Source organism: Tachysurus fulvidraco, chromosome 5 (genome assembly GCF_022655615.1).
Source record: "Tachysurus fulvidraco isolate hzauxx_2018 chromosome 5, HZAU_PFXX_2.0, whole genome shotgun sequence".
NCBI classification, from domain to species: Eukaryota; Metazoa; Chordata; class Actinopteri; order Siluriformes; family Bagridae; genus Tachysurus; species Tachysurus fulvidraco.
In genome coordinates this window covers 12,144,251-12,166,765 of record NC_062522.1, presented here as the reverse complement: position 1 = coordinate 12,166,765, position 22,515 = coordinate 12,144,251, and the positions used below count along the sequence as shown (strand labels likewise).

Genomic DNA, 22,515 nt, shown 5'->3' with positions numbered 1-22,515 from the left:
TTTATGTTTTTAGCTCTTAAGCTTTGTTATTAAAGTCCAAACCAGCATTTCAGGTGACCATGACTTTATTTTGTTGACTTCTGACTGCAGTGTTGATTTGAAACACAGTGTACTTTGTGTGCTTTGTTGTCTGTGTAATTAAGCATTGCGATGCATCTAGTCTTTTATTTTTTCATGGTTTTTTTTGACATTGCTCATTACATGAAAACTTTTACTTTCACACTGGTCGATGTTTACTTTCTTTATTAACAAGTCCAACCCAATTTAAATGCCATCTGAATATGACTTATCTTTCACTTTCTATGAAAATTGAATCTTACTCACTTATTATATTATTCTTTCACTCCATTATTAGCCTGTCATCAGATAGAAACCTTGGTCATGAGCATTTCTATATTCATGTTCTCAACAACAGACAATATTCTGATATTGTAGCTATATTATCTTCATGTACATGTAGGGGGGCACGGTGGCTTATTGGTTAGCACGTTCGCCTCACACCTCCAGGGTTGGGGGTTCCATTCCTGCCTCCGCCTTGTGTGTGTGGAGTTTTCATGTTCTCCCCGTGCCTCGGGGGTTTCCTATGGGTACTCCGGTTTCCTCCCCCGATCCAAAGACATGCTTGGTAGGTTGATTGACATCTCTGGAAAATTGTTCATAGTGTATGAGAGTGTGTGTGTGCTTTGCGATGGGTTGGCACTCCGTCCAGGGTGTATCCTGCCTTCATACCCGATGACGCCTGAGATAGGCACAGGCTCCCCGTGACCCGAGAAGTTCGGATAAGCGGTAGAAAATGAATGAATGAATGAATGAATGAATGAATGAATGAATGAATGAATGAATGAACGTGGATGTGGATTTGGTAATATGGATACTTTCATACAAAGACACATAATGTACTAAACAGATATACTATAATTTTTGAAGAAGAAAAAAATTAACAACAACAAAATGTTCAATAAATACCACACAGCAAACAAAATGACCAGAGTTCTTATGACTGTGAGTTATAATTATATAATCACAAGTATACATATATACATACAGACCTTCAGCCTCAACCAGACTGATATAGGCCAATCAAGGAATGTGGGTTTCTTGCACTAGATAATATTTTATATGTATTGTGTATCATATATGTTTCAGCAGATTGCGTGAACCAGCAGCATGCCTGTCATGGGCTGAGGGATCCTTCCTTGCCTCCATGTCTCAGAGTCCGAGCTCACAAGGAACTGACATGCTTGGGCCGGATGTTTTTAACCAGCTGCTGGAGATGCTGGACCAGTATGTATATTTGCACAGCACAGGTTATTTTACACATGTGAATGGGCACTGCAAAAAAACAATATGAAAGACTACAAAAATTCTTGGAACCTTTTAAAAGGTTCCCCTTGGGTATTTTTTTTTGTACTTCCTCAGGTCGGCGTTCCACACCGTTCAGCCCATTGAGCTCTTGAACTTCTCAGAAGGTGCAACAGTCAACTCTCCATCCAACACCATTCAGATCAGCATGGACTGTATCACCATGCACGGCTCTGACGATCACCTCGCAGTGAGTGTCCCACTTACCTATTCAGCATTACTAGCGTTATAAGCTGTCCGTTTTTCGATGCAGCGATCCTTCTAGTGTTCTCTTTCATTTTATTTGCTTCAGTGAACTGCACTGACAATGTGTACATATCCCTGCTTCACAGTACTAGGAGAATTTGAGCCTCACAGAGTAAACTTTAAGAAGCTTTTTTAAGAAGCTCTTCTTGGTTATTGCATCATCTTCATGTCCTCAGGATTAATACTTCTATTGCAGATCAAATATTTTGCAATGCAGGAAGTGATTTCTGATTTCAGATGTTAGTAATTCATCTGGAGTGTTTTTTCTAAATGGTTTAAAAAATGCCTCAAGTGAAGAAACCATTTCTGTGAATGCAATAACATTCTTCATAATGCCAAATGTTTCGCAACTCATTTCAAAAACTCATTGTTTTTATTTATTTATTTTAATGTAATTGTGGTAAATATATGCTTATATAAAAGTTATTTAAATATTCCATAGATTAAAAAAATACTTTAGGTCATACAGGCTTGTTTTATTTATTTTAGTAATAGACCAAACTATTAAAATTGTGAAAAACAGGCTAGTACAGTGGAAATACTTACAGATTGTGTTCCCATGGGAGAACTGGATAAAAACCAAATGCCTGTATATAAATAATAAAGATCTATTGCTAAGGACCTCTTCCAACAATTATAGCCATTATATGTTCCACTATTTTCCTTTATGGAAATTAAGGTTATAATTATTATCTATAAATTAATTTATAGGCTGCCTTGCTGAAAACATAATTGCTGTCAATTAAATAAAAATGTGATGACACAAAAACCCCAGAAAACTCCTATTAGCACTTTGCAAGTAAAACCTGTTTTGTGTGGTGTGACCATTGAGGTGCATCCTTTGGCATTGGGGGAAATTCTGGGGTAAACTCCAGTGAAAACCGTTATTGCCCACATGCACATCTGTGGTTGTTGTTTGGTGTGGGGTTTCCCAGGTCAAGTTAGGAAGCACTTATCTGATTGGATTTGCACTTAGGTTGAATGCATGTAAAACTGTGTACCAATAGAAAGTCTGTAGTGTTAAACTGAGCAGTCGTCCTGCTGCTATTTATGCTTCCGATGATGTGCAGTTACACAGCTGAACTGATTTCTGAATTGTTGCTACAATCGGCGCATAAACGGAACTCATGCTCTGGGAACATGGCAATGATCTGCAAGACAACTATCAATCAGAAATGTTCTACTTTGATGTAAGTCAAACATGTAGCCCTTCATTTTTGATAGTTGCATTTTTATTTCAGCACCAGGCTTTTCACCCGGTCCTTTTTACTTAAAAAATATTTTCTTTCAGCCGTTCTTTTCCTTAAATACTGGGTGTGTGAGAATTTAACTGTCAGGCATCATTAACTGCCTAAGTAAAAGCATATACACACCAGAAGTACAGTGGAAAGTGTGGCATCTGAGAGTGTGAGTTGTAGATAGAGCTGCAGTTTGGTCTCTAAGCTGGGGAAGTGAGGTGATGGGTCTCCTCCCAGTGCAGGAATGCTGTTGTCCAGCAGTAAAGCAAAGGAGGAGGATAAAAAGGAGAGGCACACAAATCGCTGTGATTCTCTACCCTGGGGTGCTGAGTGTGGGGAGGGCTCTGCTTTCTCTTGAACTGGTGATTAATGCCCCCATACTTACAGCACCACCCTGCACCCTGCCTCCCCGTGTCCGCCCCCACCTTCCTTACTTTAATATTGGGTGTGGTGCAGTGAGCATGGCACGCTACCACCCCTGCCTGAGCTACCAGACGTGCCACAGCAGTGGTGGGATGGAGCACTCTGAGGTGTGTCTATTTGAGGTAGGGGGGTGGTGGGCATTGGCCAGCTTTTTGATGGGGATACTTTCAAGGGGTGTGACTGCTTGATGAGTCATTAAAAGGTACGCACTGCTAGACTTAGCACCCTCAGGGATTGCTGTTTGTATTGTGAAGGCATTTTATGTTTAAATCTGAAATTCCTTTTCCTCTGGGAGGTGTGTACTTTTTCACTAGCCGCAGGGCAACTATTTAGAGCAGCACCTGCCGCCATGCGGATTTGAGCTTTGGGCCTTCTCCTCTGTCACACTGAAGGAGGGGGGTGGTGGAGGTGGAATCGAGACTAAACGTGAGCCAAGAACGTGGCATCAAATAACATGGAGGAATGTGACAAAAATGGTGACAGAAGAAAGTGTTGTATTGAACTCCAAAAAATAAAAAAAATAATTCATGACAAGACAGAGCTATGGCTCAGCTGAGGATTACAAACTTACTGTCCAAGAGAGATAGTGACAAGGTTTGGATAATGAATAAGGGACATTAAGAGATGTTTAAGGATAACAGCGAAAGCAGAAGCTCAGTTCCTTAATTACATATTTTCTTTAGGGATCCTGTGGAATTTTTTAGTTTTTATTTATAATTTGTGTATTAAAGGGTGTTTTTTTATATTCACTGTTTAACTGACATTTTTTTTAGTTTAAGAAAGTATCTAGAATATTCTGTCAGTGATTTTGGTGCATCAGTAATGTTTGTGCTGGAGGGGCCCAGACACAGCGGCCTCACCCTGTGCTCCAATGAGAAGGCAGCACCTGAATTAGGTGTTGACAGATTGGAGAGAATATCTCCCACTAAAATTTACATTGGGGCGTGGATTCAGACAAGCCAAAAAAGAATTTAGTTCATTTCATAATATAGGAATGTCTTTCACTTGGATTGTATTGACTGTTTAGTCTACAATGTGTCTGACTTTTATTTTGGGTCTTTTGAAGTGCTTTTTCTGCCAGACCCTGACTCAGCATGAGGTGGTTACAGAGCATTAAAAAGCGGTGTTGCTTACATGCTGCCACCACTTCCAAAATTACTGTTTGTTCACCCATTTTTGTACATATATTTTACTGGAAGGTCTTTTGCCAGTGGTTTGCAGTAACCGTAACTTTTGTTGTAACTTCTACAGAAGTGTAATTATGTCTATTATAAATTGGTTGATCAGTACAAGCATGACGTTTAAAAAAAAAAACTTAAACTATCCTAAGAACCATTGAGATTCTACAATCATTTGATAATTTGGTCTGTGCATTGGGCAAAAAAAAGGGGGAAAGATGTTTACTGAAACTAATTATGTAGTAAAGTTATTCCACATCTTTATGTGCAGGTGTTGACTTTTTATCCCACCCTTTGTTTTTAGGATCCCACAGGTGTCTGGTCCTTTAGACTTCACTAACACTTTATTATCCTTTTTTAACACCATTCAAGATTCTTTAGCACACGAGTATAAACAAAATGAACCAGTATTTATTCTGGCTCAATATTCCAGGATAATAAGTCAGGCTAAAATTTGATGTTGATGATTTAAAGGAATTGAATACATGAAAAAATATTGAAGTATGTGAAGTTCATTTGCCCAGGTGGTGCAAACAATATACAATTCAATTCAGTTCCTTTTTATTTGTACGCCACATTAAACAAGACTTTGACTTTGTATTTAGATGCATAATGAATAAGTCAAGCATGACAGTTATAGGAAAAACATATAAGATGACAGGAAGAGAATCTGAGCAGTCCTAGCTGTGTATGAACTGCTAAGTCGTGTTACAGTTTTATACAGATATCAAAAGGTCATTAAGTTGTCAGTTATCTTGCTGGTGAGCTATTTGGCTTCTGGAAAAAAATATTATTCAGAATTCTGTTAGGTGTTCCCAAAGACAGTAGGATAAATAGGTAATGGGTGGGGTGAGTCCTACCCTCTATGGGACTCTTGCTACTTCTGGCCCTTTTCTGACATTTGTTCGTGTAAAGGTCCACCATAGTGGGAAGCCTGGTGCTGGTGTGTACTGAGCTGCTTTGCTCTCACTAGCAGAAGAAGAATTCCCTATCGTCAGTGTTTCAGTTGTTGTTTGATGCAACATCTCTGTAGAAGGAAAATAGCTTTGCCCAGGTCTTTCTAGCCTACTAAAAATGAAGGGGTGTTGATGGACCTTTTTAGTAGTGCAGGATCTGCTCTGGGACAAGGAAGGATTCTAACTGGAATTTTAAGCTGCTCACCAATTCCACATTCGTGTGAGTGTGGTGCATACTTTCTTCACGTCAACCACCATCCCAGGAGTCATGTTGATGTGGAAGAAGGGTCTGTTGATTTCGTACCAGTCCCATGGCTGTCTTGTCTCTGTAGGCTGCGGAATTCTGTGTCATTCATTTTGGTCATGAGATCCACCTCTGTGAAATCATCTGCAAACTCAACTGTAATTTGACTTGGGTGTCTGGCCAAACCGACATTTGTCCAGTGTTGTACAGTAGTTGGCAGAATGTAAAGCCCTGAGGGGTGTTGATTACTGTAGGGTTGTTATACATCCTATTGAAATGGGACCTATTTGTCAAGAAGTTGTTGAGAGAGATATATTCAGATCAAGGTGTAGTAGTTTCAATTCAATTATAATATTATATTATTGGTGTCCTTGTTTTCCAGGTAAGTTAGGGCTCACATACTATCTGGTTTAGTCTGTAAGCTTATTGAGTCCTTTATGTGTATCATACATAGCCTTTCAACTCAATGTATCTTTATTGATGTAAGTGGGTGCTACTGGATGGTAGTTTTTTAGGCCTGAAACTGTACATCAGAAGAAGGGTGGTCATGATGGCTGACTTAAAACATGTAGATACTTTGGCATGGGCAAATAAGGTGTTAGAGACAAATTTTTCAAAATTAAAGTGAGCAGTATAGAATTCTACATATTGCAGACTGTGACTGTTCATCTGGAGAGGGGTAGCCTTGTGTGGTGTGTGGTGGATGACATAAAATAAGCATAAATGTTGTTTAAGACCTCAGGGAATGAATCATAAATGTTTGTTCATCAAGGTTGATGTTAACTTTCCTCCCACAATCAGACAAGCATTGTTCATTGTTAATCAGTTATTCCTATATCTTTTATGTATGGATGGCTTTTGCTCAGTTGCTAGCCTCTCAGGGGGTGGTACTGTCTATAGTCTTGAAGGCTGCATCCTGAAACTTATACAGACAGTATACCACTACATTCAGCCAGGGTTGCTTATAGATCCTCTGGTTGCTCCAATCAAAGGTCAGGGAGTAGCATCCTCATCAAATAGCAAACTCCTAATAGCACACAGTGGAGTGCAAATCCTTTCCCTCAACAGGCATTAAACTATTCACCTTGTCCTCTATGTCTTTGTTTTAGAACAAATTAATTTCATTATTAGTTCAACATAAGTGTTTTATTTTAAAATGGTAAATCAATCTAGAGCAAAGCTGAGCCTTTGAGTCCTAGGTGGCTCACCATTGGTATTTTAAAACTTTTTTGTTGTTGTTATGGTTTTTTCTCTCTCTCTCAACAGAGAGGTGATGGTCGCTGTCAGCTCCTTGTACAGGTGTTTTGCCAAACACCAAGCACCTGACACACGATACTGCACTAATTCAGAAGCTCTAAGCCCTAACAGCCCCCAAAGAGAGACATTCGGTTAAGTGCATCTTTTGTCTAGAGCACCAAAAGACTGGTGTTTGCTCTACTTCCTCTCTTTTCCCAGAGCTGATGATTATTGCCATACAAATGTTTTTGTCGTGTGTTGTGTGTTGACATTCTGTACCTAATATATCTCCACTGCAGAATGTGGTGTACCATTTAACAAATGCAGCAATGATCACTATTCCACTATCCTGTCTGGATAACAATGAACTAGTGCTGAAGAGCTCCCATTGCTATTTTTAAAAATACATTTAAATATAGGCCAAGTGATGTATATCTCAACAGATACACATGCATTTCCACTCATTGTGGTGATGGGATATATGTATACATTGCCACTGGGCAAGAAATTCCCTTCAAATTCACCATACAGTACCACAATCTATATTGTAAACAATTTATTAATAGGCATGCTATCAGGGTCAGAGATGCAGAGACAGGGTCCCCAGAGACAGGTTCAGTCTCTATTTTATTCATGGTCAATTTTGTAAACACTGTTAAGGCCAAACATTTCCAAATTAATTTTTTAGGTGCCTGCCATTTTTTTATTTCATAAATGGAAAATTATTTGACGGTTGATTTTGAAAGTTTTCCTTAGTAGTTTCATGCAACAACACCCCGATCCGCCCTCACCAAATCTCAGAAGCGGTAAGCTACTGGGATTTCAAAGACATAGTAGTGAGCACACTATTCAGGATTCACCAGTGTTGTTTTAACCTAATTAGAAGTTTGTTTAGCTAACCTAATTGCCCTCATCAAACGGTTGTGAATAAGAGCTACTGCCACCCCTGGATTTAATAGTGCTGTAGTGGAGTAGTGCTGTCTCTTTGGGCTGTACTTGGACCAGGTGACCTAAGGCTAAATGCCCCCCAATTGCAAGACAGGGTGTGGGCCACTGATTGGAGACGGTAGTAGTTACAGCTAGGAGAAGGGGGTTGACTGTGGTGACAGCACTTTAAAGCCTCATGACCTAAAGGCATTAGTTTTCTTCTTTTCTGACCTGAGCCTTAATAGTATTCCCACCCCAGAGCTGGAGCCTCAAGTCTATGCTGTCCACACTTTATGAATGAATTAAATGTGTCCAAATGTCTTTAGTGCACCCCTTTTTCCAAAACTTGGATTTTTTAAACAAACTAAAATACAAAACAAAATACAGCCAGTATTTAAATATAACATTATTATAATGAAAGAAATAATGCATAATATTATATAAGATTTAATATAAAATGATGTTGCCCTCCTGGAAATATTACTAGTACAATAGAGATCTGTAAAGATAAAATTTTCATATATTGAGAAATCATTGTAAGGCATCCAATCTACAGGGAGTATAAAAAAACTGTCAGACTTATAACTTTTCAATTAAAAATTATGTCAGCTGACCAGCCAGCAATGTATCATATTCAGACCTATGGTTCTGCATTATGACTAGAATATAATACAGATACTAATCAGAAGGTTTTTACTCTATTTTAGAAAATAAAATACTTACAACTTTGCTATAATTTAGGAGACACAAGAGCACTTATCTCACGTCATTATAACTATTTTGTAATAAATAGAGAGAAGTGATGTTAAAACAAGTTAGAATTACATAAATGCATCATTATTTATTTTGGATATTGTTTAATGTTTATAATTACCATAACATTATTGGCAAACTAATGGACAGAAATTTAAATCAGCAGTTCTTTCAGAAATAAATGCAAGAAAGTATAAAAGCTAAACCTAGAAAAACTCAAATGAAATATGGACCCATAAGAGTCTAATGTTTTTCAAAATCTGTTTAATACAGTATCAGACAGGACTGACTGACTGTCTGTGTCTTGATCTGTCTCTGTCTCCCTGTGTCTTTCTCTTTCCCTCTCTCTCATTTTTTTCTTGCATTTTTTTTAACCACAGTCCTTTTGGCATGTTAATTCGGTTACAAAGGAGAGAGTCAGTTCCCCTGCCCTGAACCAACATTTATGTGTTCAAAACACATCTACACCAGTCATCTTTGATAGATACAAGCAGTCTACAGCCAGTCCTTTGTGACACTAATAGAGACAATGCTAGGGGCATGTTGGGGTGGGAGGGCATCCATTCATATGCAGATAACGAGACTGAGACTGCTCGAGGTTGTCCGAGCCTTCATGGTGAACTAAATTTTATGTTTGAAGGCCAGCTTACGATTCTTAAAGCATAGCGTCCTCAAAATTTGTATGTCTCTGTTCTGTTTTGCAAAATGCAGACAAATTAATTGTGTCCTTTGTGTTTTGTCTGTCATTTCAAATAATAAAGCTTTGAAAATGATTAGAAGTTTTTTACCACCAAATTATGGACAAATTTTAAATTGCTGTTTTGAGAAGTAGGGACAGAATTAGTGGTTGCTTATCTATCCATAAATATTTAAATTCATGACTTGAGATGTTAGTTACAACAGATTTGTTGTTTTACAGGGAACACACAAATCTGTGTCCAAATTTTTTTAAATCTCAAGATTATCTGTCCAAATTGTCTAGAGCATCATTATTCAAAATGTTCCATTTGGCACCAAGCAAGATGGTCTTTAGTAGAAATGAGATCAGACAGCAAACTCTCCTATATTTTGGAGAACATTGCAGAATTGTTCTTAAAGGTTGGCTAGAAGACAGGTAGCACCTTCCCAAAAAAAGGGTGTGGACAGGTAGCTCCTCAGGCCCTCCCCTTTGGGGTTCCAGGTATATATGGCAATCCCATAGAATTCCTATAGAGATTTTAAGACTGTCCCATTCCCATCTGTAGTCCTTATCACCATTGTTTTAGGGGGAAATAGATAAAAAATAAGGGGTAAGAATCCTGGAGCCTGTGGAGCAAACAGCAGCTGCATTGCTCAATCTCAGCGCCAACATGTTGTACCTGGAGACCAACAACCCAGCATCATACAGTGAGGTAAGGCCCTTACTAGTCCACGTCTATGAACGGATCTTCCAGGTCTTCACTCTGGGTTCTTACGCAGGATCCCATGGAGCGACTGGCAAAATTGGACCCACTTTTTTTTCTTAACTATAAACACTGCATCAATTTTATTAGTTATTCATGTAAAATTTGTTTACAGGTAGTTGGACATAGCTTAAAAATAGTGTCAAGAAAAAACCTGCCGGTTTATATGAAAAACATTATAGTTGTTTTTTTGCATGCTTACTTTGGTGATTACTAAATGCTTTGTTGTGTGTGATGAGGTTTTTATTTCTCAAACAGTTGCCTGTTGTTGATTGTTTGTGTTGTGTCTGTTTGAAGGAAACACAAATATGTTTGTTCAACTGTTGTTATGTCTGTCGAATTGCCAAGGCATTCGGCAAATAATGCGAGTTTGCTTAAGATTGCTGAACATATTTGCATAGAATAATTGTGCTAAAGTTTAGCAAAGCTTTAGTACAGATGGTGAAGGCATCTTAAACATAACATTCACAGCAATAGCTGAAATAACTAAAAAACTACAGAAAAACAAGTATGTGGTTTGTGGTCAGCGGTGTTTTCATTTTACTAAAAAATTAGTAGAGTTTATATTTGTACTTATTATTGTAGTGTATTCCATCTCTACCTAATCTTAAAAATACATTAATTCACAGTAAATAGCTTTCATAGGATCAAGTTACCAGATGAATCTACTAAAGTAAACTTCTAAAATGCGCCTAAAAAGCTTCCTAAATAATTTTTTTTTTTAAAACAATGGGAACTTTATTTTTTATAAAAATACTATTTTTAAGCTAATTAGAAATGAGATTTGTACATTTATTTTTTTTAATTTAATTTCATCTTCCGTCAGTCAATTTGCAGGTTTGATTTAGATTTGTAGATTGTTTTTAGTGCGGGAATAAATAAAAATTAGATCAAAAGTTTCAACACCTAGTTTAGCAAATATTTTAGATCATTAAACTTTTTGCATCCAAAACATTTTCTTATACTGTGCTTGCATTTATATTGATCATTTTTGGACTTTGTACAGGATGTGTGTTTTACTAATTATCCAAGTGAGTATTTGAAAGTTTTTAAATCACAGTGACGCATTCACCTATAAAACTATGCCAGACATTTTTACTTCAGTGTTTTCGGAGACAGGATTTGGATTTGAGTCTTTTTTGAAATCCCCCCTCTGTGTTTAAGATGGTGTGTGGATTTGTGTGTTTGTTCTCCAAAATCCCCTCCATTCTTTATTGGCAGGTGGTAGTTGAGACTGCCGACTTTAGAGTCACCAATCTTTGGTACAAAGCTATTGTCAGCACAACACCGTTAGCCTGGTGTCTGACCTGAGTGCTGTTAGAAACACACTCCAATCCTCCTAACTACCTATGAGTTTTTAAAAGCCAAGCTCAGGTAACCAATCCACAGTTCACACAGCTTTGATTAATGCTCTTAGATGCTTTTTCCCTCTCATCTCCTCTCTCCCTCTCTAATGATGGTAGTCTTTAGACCTCCAGAGTCACCCGTGTAAAAGGTTGTAAGAGGAGACATAGAGGTAGATGGCAGGTAGAAGGATTTTTTTCCCCCACTCAGACACTATTTCATATACATAAAGGTGGCAAAATACATTGAAGTATATCGGTTGTGTTAGGAGCTTCTTCAGGTTTTGCAATGAGCAGTGACTGGTCTTTGAGTGATGCCCATGTCTCTCTTATCTCAAGGAGGGGGAAGGTATCTGGTTAAAGACCCCCAGTTTATGTAATGCTTGGTAGAGTCTCCTCAAAGAATGTGTCTATACTATCCCAGAGAAGGGGTGTCGAGCGTGAAAGGCTTAATTGCTTTAACAGTGTTTTGATACAGATACAATCGCCTGCTCTGCCTAGCCCACTGGGCATGAAGCTAGTGAAGACACCCTACTCAACCCCTCCTTACTCCACCACCCCTCCTCAATTTAGTGCTTAATGGACTCTCCCCCTGTAGATCTCTCAAGAATGTCTTAGATTGTCAGCACCTACACACTGCCCAGGTCACTGGAGCACTCATCAGAACAGCAGCTATTTTACCCCCCAGGCCAGGTCACCCCTTACTCGTGTCTCTTTGCTGGAGCTTAGAATGTCTCAAAGATTTGGACAACAAAGAATCCTATCTATCACCTTATACAAATCTGAACCTAGCAAGATGCTGATATGATTTATTGCTTGTGGAATTGGGACCTAACTAGTTACCTTTTGGTGATAGTTATCCATGAGAACCATGAGGATTGCTAATCTGATTAGATTTCTTCTTTAACTGTGTTGTGTTGGAATGTAGTGCCCATGTGTTCATTTGTAAAATAAAGCACAAAGTGTAATTTCTCTATTATAATAATGTCATGAGAGATAAAATGGAACCATACTTATCGATGTAGTCTGGCCTACATGTGAGTTAAACATTTATTATCATGTTTTATTTATTCGAATTGCAAAACGGTTATCTTAATTTTCCTAACTTTTATAAACATACGAAGTTTTTTAAAAGATTTGCATAATTATGTTTCTTATTATATAACTATGTAATTTAAACTTTAACTATATATCAGGTAAAAATCAACACAAGTTCAAATATGCATAGAGCTTCTACATTTGCTGAAATATAATGAACACAGTTTGGGTCCCTGAAGACAAACAAGTCATACTGTATTTGTATTCTTACATGTATTACACATATCTTATGTAACTGAGTGAAAATATCATAGTGGAGGTAATGTCAATATTTGATACCATTCTCTGTGGTAAATGATGCATGACACAAAGAGTTTAGTTTGGTTGTCTAGGAACATGGGCCAAAACCTACTATGTAAGATTTTTATCAGTAATTTAAATTCAGTAATTAATTCATCCTGGCAGTTGCCAAAACCAAAGCTTATGCAATTGGCTTGAAATCGATCGTAACCTTTTAGTTAAGGGACTGTTTGCATTTCAAAAATCTTTGCAATGTGCTATTGCATTATTGAGATTCCAAGGGTGGCATTGAGAGCTATCATTCCGAAGGTCAGTTATTTTTCTCTATTGCTCTGTACGCTTGCCATTGAATTGATGCGCCTACCCCAGCATCTGTCCACTGTGAAAGAAATGTGGCCTGTGTACCAGCGTTATTAAAGGATACCAGCCCCATCATGGGTGTCTGATTTATAGCTCCTCTCTTTATCTCATGGGCCTGCACTCTGAGGAGGCTATAAACAGAGTGGTATTTTTAAGAGCAGTTAAAGTAGTTAGATGACTGTTATATTATGGGGATACCTGATTAAAGAGAAGATTGAAGGCAGTGTAATCTCATGCTCGCTGTCACACTATGTCTTTGTCTTACTTGACTTTGACAATTGCTTATATTGCATGCACTCAAACAGTTTAATGAATTGTTTTGTGAGTTTTGGTCTTCTCACTGTTGTGTATTCACTGATTTAATATTTCAAGCAAACCAGAGCTCGTATGTTCTCTACAACTTTCTGGCATATACATTCAATTTCAAGCATGTTCATCATGCATTTGTTGAACTTTATTTCTGTTTTCCAAACTTCTGATGAATAGTAGCATTTCTTTCTCACCCCTGCCTTGTTTTGGCTTCTGGCACCTGTATTTCTATGCCACAAACCCACAGTCCATGATGTCAGAGTGACTTAAAGTGTATGGGGGATATTCACCCCCCACTGAATGCTTGAGCTGGTTGTCCTACTGTTACTTATGTTTTTCTTCCACAGAACCTGCCTCTGAGTGTCTGAGTTCATAGCGTGAAATGTAGCTGTTCATAAGCGGTTCAGTTTAATGAGCAGTAAAATCAGTTTTTACCACTTTGTTACACCTTGTATTAAAAATTCAATAAGGGCCCCTCCTAGTCCGTAGCAGATTGAACAGATTATTGTCGGTTTTAAAATTAAAGTCTAATCCATGGTAGGATCTCTCTTTCTTTCACACACACACACACACACACACACACACACACACACACACACACACACACACACACACACACACACACACACACACACACACACACACACAAACACACACACAGTATGCCCAGCTACTGCAGGCCCCTCCATCTCTAGAGGAGTCCATTATGTTGTAAGTGCTACATTGTGTAACTGTGTCTGAGAGCTGTAGTACTGTTGAAGCTCGAGGCAGTGAGTTTGTGTGTGTTCTGCTATTGCGCCATTTTTTTTCTATACTTGCTGAGCTTGTGTATTGTTTTCACAGATGGTGTCTTTAAAACATGTGTCTCATTGGTTCTACGTGGCACACACGTACACTGACCCCTATCTGCACAGGTGAAATGCATCACTCCTCTTAGCTGTAGGTATGCAGAGGTCAAAGAAGTAAACCAGGTGTACTCGGCTGTATGGGAATGAACTGTGTTGGACAAAGAAGTGAACAAATTTTATTTTCATTTTTTATTTATTAATTGTGAATAAATGTGAACTAGCTCATCACCTTGGCCACTAGCTTTTTTCACACACTAGTGTGTGTGTATGTGTGTGTGTATGTGTGTGTGTGTGTGTGTGTGTGTGTGTGTGTGTGTGTGTGTGTGTGTGTGTGTGTGTGTGTGTGTGTGTGTGTGTGTGTGTGTGTGTGTGAGATTGCTTGGACAGCTGACTCAGTCCTGAAATGTACACATATTCTAGTAGAGATTAATGACGGTTTGAATAGCCACCCAGCCATGCTTCTTCGGAAAGGAATGTGGTATGTATAAAGGGAAAGGAATTGACTAAGCCACCAGAGGACTGGGGCAGGAAAAGGCTGGCCGAGTTCCAGGACATTTTCCCTCTTCTCAGTTGACAGTCATATTAATTCCTCTGCTCAAACAATGTATGTAGAGCAATGTAGCGTCTACCCATCGACTGTCCCTTTCTTTAATGCCCATCATATTATGAAGAATCCAATTACTTTCCATTTAGACCTGCAATTAGTCTCCATTCACAACTAGGGATAATCTCCATTCACATCCACAGACATCTAATTGAAATATTATATGCCATTGTTGGAGTCCTAGATTTGGACACTATTTGGTTGATTATTCACACTGGACTTTTACATTAGTTTAGATGTTGAATAACTAGATGTCTTCACTAGTTGTGGTAGTCTGCATGCTGGTACGGTGTAAGTGTGGCAGGTACAACTGAAATGTTTACTTACTTTTTTAATCGTATAGAAGTGGGGGGGGGGGTTTTTACAGAAAGCACATTTCAGTCTGATGGATTTGTTTTCTCTATGATGTGTGTGGTTCTGTCAGACCAAACATTGGCCCATTTTTTGCTCATCTAAGCATGAATTTGAATTATGTACAGAATCTGATCAGTGAAAATGCATTCCCTTTATAGTTTTGTATTTTTGGTTTGGTTTTATTTTTGAGTCCATAAGTACACAAAACCTTACAGGAGAGAAAAACTGAATAAATAAAAGACAAAGGCCGGAGAGAACATTACAATATTTCTGTGACTACAAATTAGCCGCCATGCATGTTGCACTTCACTAAGGTCTTCTTCACATCAATATCTGATGTACCAGCATCAAAGTTAATGGTAACAGATTCAATTCACCCTTTATAACACCTCTGTTCTTATAACATGCTGTTTTACTCTATTGAAGGTCTAGCACGGCTATGAATATAGGGGTTTCTTTGCATGACTTTCATTTTCTATTTTTTTTTTTCTCTAGTCGCAGTACACCACTCTGGGGCCCTTCAACGGAATGGATCAAAATGGCGGCTCCACCTCCACCAGCCCCTACAACGAGCATGCTCAGAACAATGTGACGGCACCGTCGCCCTACGCCCAGCCTAGTTCAACCTTCGAGGCTCTGTCTCCATCTCCCGCCATCCCCTCCAACACAGACTACGCTGGTCCTCACACCTTTGACGTGTCCTTCCAGCAGTCCAGCACAGCCAAGTCAGCCACCTGGACGGTAAGACACAGGAACTCTAGGTTTATTCTAATCAGTTCAGTTTAATTTTATGTATGTAGTGCTTTTAACATTTAGCAGCTTTACAGAAATCCAAACACAGGCTTTATTGGTTCACCTGAAACAGAAGCAACACTCATTTTATTGTCATATGAATGAAATGAAAAACTTTTGGCCGAGTCAGTTCAGTTCTTCCTACAGAGGTCTGATTAACTCAGATAAGAGATAATGCAACTTCAATATAATTAATTAATTAATTAATTTAATAACTGTAATGCAATTTCTGTGGAAAAAGTCATAAGCGAGAAATGCCTACTGTACATTAAAACATACAACAGAAGCTCTTTGCTACTAAAATTACAACATTGTGCCCTCCAGTTATTACCACTCCCAAGAAGTCATACAGGCTGATTATGACATGGTTTAGAAGCCTCAGAGACTGATTTTTCGGAGAAAATGTAAATTTTCATTTGTTATACAAAAGGCATTATGTCTGTTCCTATCTATAATGATGCATTCATTTACTGTAGATAAATTAACCAGCTATGGCCTTTCACATGCCGCTAGAAGGAAGATTATTTCTCTTGAAGCAGTGTGAAGTCTTTGACTGATCTCAGCTCTAGGCTCTTCTGTGATCTATATGGAAGTCTTAATTACCAAACTGCACCTGTCAAAAGGAAAAAGCCCTTGAGGTTTAACTGGCCTACTCTTACTGAGAGGTGTGTTCTCCCACACTAAATCTTAGCCCTGACTGCAGCTTTGTTACTGCCCAATAGGGTTCTGTGGTACAAATCTGTGGGATTGGCTCAAATTCTACCTATAATCAGATAAATATTTATTTATAATCATAGTGTTACTGGTTAGGTGGACTCTGAGGTACAGACTTTGCAGGGGAGGAAGACATCAGTTTAGTCAGTAATAATCAATAATAATCAGCTGTTATGATTAACTCTGAGACATTACACTAAGGGACATGTACAACGTAAGCTCTAATATATAAATGTGTGAAAGTATGCAAAAACATATCATTTAGTCATTGTAAGTGTTTATAAAGACAGTTGGCATTTTGTAAAGTGTTTGCAAACCTCAATATTCTGTCATTTATTTATTACTTATTGCATATACTGTAGGTGCCCCCATATTCAATTCAAGTGGTTCAGTTCAAGTGTTTTAAGCAAGCACTTAAAAGGCATCCGGATTCCTCTCAAAAATATATATGCAATTCTATTCTAAGTCACATTTCAGGTCTTCATCCAACTCACCTTCATATTTTATCCAATAAACTTAACAGTAAGAAGATACAGTAGTTGATGAAATAATGGAAGGATACCCTAACAGAGATTACAAATTACCAGATGATTTAGTACACATTTTTACTCACATTTAGTACTCACAAAAATCTTGGTCCTGTGTACATGTATGAAATTATTAAATGTATTTCGTTGATTATGGATGGATGGATGGATGGATGAAGTCATTACATCTTGACGAAACACTCAGTGCTCATGAGTGCCTCCTGCTGGTTCGTTATCTCCAAATGCTAGTTATTTAGAGGTAAATGCTATGTTATCGTCGCATGGCGTCAATAACATGCATCAGTGAATATTACAGTAGCTACTTATGTGTCAGTGTCATGTTTGTTTTGCTCAGATTTGTGCCACTTCAAACTGACAAGCGACAAAACCAGCTAGTCAAGTTCTAGTGGTTCTAGGGGTTGTCCCTTGTAGGCAGTAAACATATTAGCTGTAAATTACAGCCAACCATATGAGACCACAAGGCGGTCATCTTAAGGGACAGCGCACCCCAGCGGACAGTCGTTACCGTTAAATCCAATGTCACCGGCAGGTGGCGATAAAAAAATTATTCTGTAGCTAAAGTTTGCGTCTGCAATGAGAATACCTAAAGAATAAAGCTAGTGTACTGGCAGTGACGGTTTGTTTTGGCTGGCTATTTAATACCAATGCAGGTCTAGAATTTCCAGCCGTTTCAACGTAAGGGGTTAATTCATTAAACAAGTTTCTGATTCTATGGGAATTGATTTTCAGCATCATGAATGATGTGCCATTTGGCACAAGATGGTCTGGAAAAACCTGTGTTTCCATTACACTGATGATAAAAGGTAATGTCTTATGCCTCTGAGTAAACAAGTGGAGGGAAGGAACTTTTCTCAGACAGTCATGCTTCATGCTCATTGGCTGCCGGGCTCTGTGGGATAGTGACATATGCCTGATTCCCACAACAGCCCATGTCATCCTTGCTCATGTGGCCTACTCCACCAAAAAACAGCAGGTACCTGACATCAGAGTTCAGTGGAAAGTTTATGGGTGTGAGAAAAATGCACTCCATTGTCTTGTTTGAGGCTCATCCTAGCACAGAACCCCAAGTACCTGTCCATTGTACAGTAATAGTGGTGAATTGATTAGGATGCATGAGCACTGGGCAACTGTCTCTGTGTTGTAGCCAAAATACTCTGAGAGTGTAGAGACAAATGCTTTGTTAAAATTTAGATTTTACAGAATTTACCAGTCACAGTCACACTTCTAATTTTAACATGGACTTTTATCTAAAATAAATTGTAAGAGAGGGGGAGGGGGTTATCTCAGTCATAGAAATTCAACAAAAAATGTAATATTCACCAAATATATATTCATCTAATATATATATATATTGCTTTTGACGCTTCAACCTTTCAAAATTAGAAGGCTCAGATTTCTAGATAAATCCTGCTTTTTGCAGACACACCTTTATCCCAGATACGTCTTCCTAAGTAAGGCTTCGGTGACACACAAAATACACTCATGCATTTCCTGGTATTGAATCCAGCCTACCTCACTTACAGGAATGCTTTTGCAATCCTGTTTTTTTTTTTTTGTTTTTTTTTTTTGCACTGTCTTTTGTAAGATGACTCCACTGATTAGTCTCACTTTCTGAGCCGGGACTCCAGAGAAATTATTGTTTTAAGGTGTTGATGAATCATTTGTTTGATTTGGGCATAGAGCCTTTCATTAGAAATCCACTGTCAACTTATCACAAGTGTGATGAACCATCAGCTTTGTTTGCATTTTAGCGTTTTAACGCATTTTAACACTAGTATGCTGTGAGCCCATTGGACCCCACTGCAGATATACTGGGTAGTCTCAGGCAAAGGACAGGGGATTAGAGGAATGGATTGATAATACTTGTGTAAATACTCTGTGCCTCCTTTCTGAACCCTATCGTGCTGAGAGGCCAATCACTGCTCCATGAATTAAGTTCTCTGACTTAATGCTGTACTGTGCCGGAGGAAACGGCAGAGTGCGGAGGGGAGAGGGCGGAGGGAAAAGCGGGTGGTGGTGGTGGGGGGAGCTCTCAAAGAAGCGAGTGTTCCAGCAAAAAATGACAAGATTCAGCTTGTCCGGGAACATCTGCAGGCCCGTCCCATGCCTCATGAGATGGAGCCAAGGCTTGTTTGTGTCAAAGAGCTTGTCAGGACTCGTCTGACTCCACAGCATGAAGTTCTAAAACCTACTGAAAAAAAAAAGAAAGAAGAGGAGGGAGTGCTTGTTTTTTTTTTTTTTTCATGTCAGATGAGCTCTGGTTGAAAAGATTTTTTATGCAGGGACTTATTTCTATGTATGTTTCTAAGAAGTACAGACACCGGGATTCCTGTATAGTAAGATTTTGTGTATGCTACAGTGTTTAAAGAAGAAGAGAACAACAATTACCGAATCAATTCAATGAAACACTGTTCATTTCCTTGCAGCCATGTTTGTTTCAGATCATATAGTCATGATCTCGATCTCCTCTAGCTATCGTTTCACACCAAAACACAGTCTGCAGCCGACACTAGCTTTTTAAATTCCTGACCTTTTCAGGCGCTAAAGCCCAGCCTTTGTGCCATGGGTTTTTGTATGTATTTGAATGTGCACACAGATGCAGATGAAAAGCTCTAGAAAGGATATGAAAAGGGGTTTGTGAGTGGAAATAATTTGGCGGTGTGCAGCAGGGCAACCATTCAAGAAAACTGGGGAAATCCAGCATAATTACATGAAGTTGTCACACATTTCTCAGGGAAAGAATGCGTTCTGAAAGCATATAATTTAATGAAAAGCCATTTAAGGAGTGACAGAAAGCACAGTGGGTTCTGTTTGCATCTGTAAACAAGGTAGAGATGTAAAGAAAACATCATCTATTAAATTGTAGAGTGTTCAAACCAAGAACCCAACTGACCAGCTTTGAGTTTCAACATAAGTGTTAAAATATCCTGCAGTTTTTTTAACCAAGTGTAACTAAGTGCTACCATGCACCCGATTGGCTGATTTACTGTTGGTGAAGTGCTAAAACCTAAGCATACCATGATATAGATTATGTGTCGCTTTACCTTTCTACATACACACTTTATCTCTCTGGCTCCTCGGCTAACTGTCCTGCCTACTTTGTCTCTTTCATACGTCATTTAGACGTCTCATCCGGTGCAAAACAAATGTGCTTAGAGAATCTTCAATTCAATTTTAGAATCTATAAGGATTTTGGTTAATGTTTTTAATTCACACAGATAAATTTGAACAACATTTCTGCCTTCCACATATTTCTCCCTTATCCATGGTTTCCATGCATGTTGGGTTTTTTTTCCAGTCTGTTTTGTCACTATCACCATCACAATCACCATCACAGGTGTTTTCCCCTATATTTTTTCCTTCCTGCTGTGTGTGTGGGGAAGGGGGACAGCTCTGCATTTTTGTCCAATGAAGCCGGTTTTGCGAGCGGCCTGGGGCGTGATGGTACATGTCTGCTATGAGGGGGGACAAGACCGAAGGCGCCAGGGCTTTGGGCCTAGCCGCCTCATCCTGCCTGAACGCGCAGCTCTTCTTCACTTCAACGCCAACACTGCAGCTGCAGACTTGCCCTGACACGCAGGGGTTTTGAGCGAGTGTGTAGAAGTATTTCTGCATATGTATGTGCAGATCTGTACTCTCTCTCTAATCTTTGAGCCTAATGTAATGATCACTGTCTATATGTGATGTATGTGAAAGGGATCATTGTTTAGTCCATTAGGCAGTTTTTATTCCTTTGATTTTAAATTTCCATTGATGTACTAATAAATAGAGGAGAGCAGATCCTTACTCTTGTTAACGTCAGCAGACTGTTGGATCAGAAACACCAGGTGTTTGCTTTCGGCTTTTAAAGAAATGCCACACACCAAGCTTCAGGTGTTGTCGCTCTTGTTGTGTCAGACCAGCAGTTTAGTGGAGTCCGCTATTGAGCTCTTCCTATTGTAGGCCATGTCACTGGAACAAATCCTTGCCCCCGTTCAAAGAGTTATTCTTACAGCTTTTGTATGTACTACATTCCCAAGCTGTGTAATTCAGATTGTGTCCAATGAATGGGAGATAATTGCATGTTAGCGCCAAAATGCCCTTCCCTGTGAAAAAGCCTCCGACTCCCATCAATCAGATCACTGTACAACTCCACCCTTTGTGCGTGTGTGTGTGTGTGTGTGTGTGTGTGTGTGTGTGTGTGTGTGTGTGTGTGTGTGTGTGTGTGTGTGTGTGTGTGTGTGTGTGTGTGTGTGTTTTCCTCTTTCAGCAGCAGCTCATGCTTGGCCTAGAGCAAACACAGCAGCCGGCACACATTTTTATGTTTGAAATGTGTTGCTTCAGGGCTGGGATTGGTGTTCCTACTGATGCTGTGTGTGTGTGTGTGTGTGTGTGTGTGTAGGGATGGGTTGTTGTATGCAGGGAAAATGTCAAGCTTGTTTTTTCCACTTGTTCTGCTTTGTGTTGACAGACCAGCATCTTTGCTATGAAATGACTTGAGATTTCCTTTAATTATATTTTTTTCAGCAGTTCATCTTGGTAGTGTCTTTTTGTATTTCTCATTTTATGATGGTTATTTTGTTACATATATCCTGTTAATTATAAATTATAAATATTGTTACCTTTTCTCACTTTTCTCATTTCAAAAAATGTCACGTTTTCAACATGTGTATTGTTGGGAACAGCAGGAAAATTACAGCTATTCATCTTTCTTTTTTAATAGCAGACCTCTCTGAAACCTTAAACACCTCCATGGTTTCACTGGTGAAAGCCTAATTTGTAGGCCAGAGCAGAGCTGGTTAGATCTTGACTTTTTTTTGTGTAGTATTTTGTTTTCAGTTTGAAGCGGCCAATCCGGGGCATATAGCTAACATCTACACAGACTTCACACTGATGCCTCGCCCCTGTTTGATCATTCAGATTATATAAAAGATTCGTATGTCTTAGAACTAAAGTAATCTTGATAGTCTAGTCTTACACCCTTTTGTGGACTGACACACCTTTCGTAACTTTGTTTTTCCAATTTCTTTTGTTTCTTTTCAGCCTTTCAGGGACGTTAATTACAAGCCCAAGGGAAATGGCAGGGATTTTTGCAAGAGTGTGTGTATATGTGTGTATATGTGTGTGTATATATATGTGTATATATATATATATGTGTGTGTGTGTGTGTGTGTGTGTGTGTGTGTGTGTGTGTGTGTGTGTGTGTGTGTGTGTGTGTGTGTGTGTGTACATATCCTTGCCAAGCTTGTGTAATACTCACACAGATAATAGGCAGGTGTTGGGATGGGCCCCTCTCACTAGAACACCTCAAATCAAAAGTT

General features: G+C 38.9%; 1 protein-coding gene across 9 annotated transcripts in view; it reads left to right on the top strand.

Moving 5' to 3' along the window:
* tp63 (tumor protein p63) overlaps positions 1-22,515 on the top strand; it is a 41,236-nt gene that overhangs the window by 6,937 nt on the left and 11,784 nt on the right. For 4 of the 9 annotated variants that reach the window (XM_027146592.2, XM_047813521.1, XM_047813523.1 and 1 more), the window contains exons 2-4: positions 1,147-1,284; positions 1,420-1,552; positions 15,657-15,902. In XM_027146592.2, coding sequence (XP_027002393.1) covers positions 1,147-1,284; positions 1,420-1,552; positions 15,657-15,902 — 517 coding nt within the window. Of the gene's footprint in view, positions 1-1,146; positions 1,285-1,419; positions 1,553-2,657; positions 2,799-9,766; positions 9,955-15,656; positions 15,903-22,515 lie in introns of those variants that run through there. The other 5 variants (XM_047813519.1, XM_047813522.1, XM_027146590.2 and 2 more) reach the window with 3 other exon arrangements.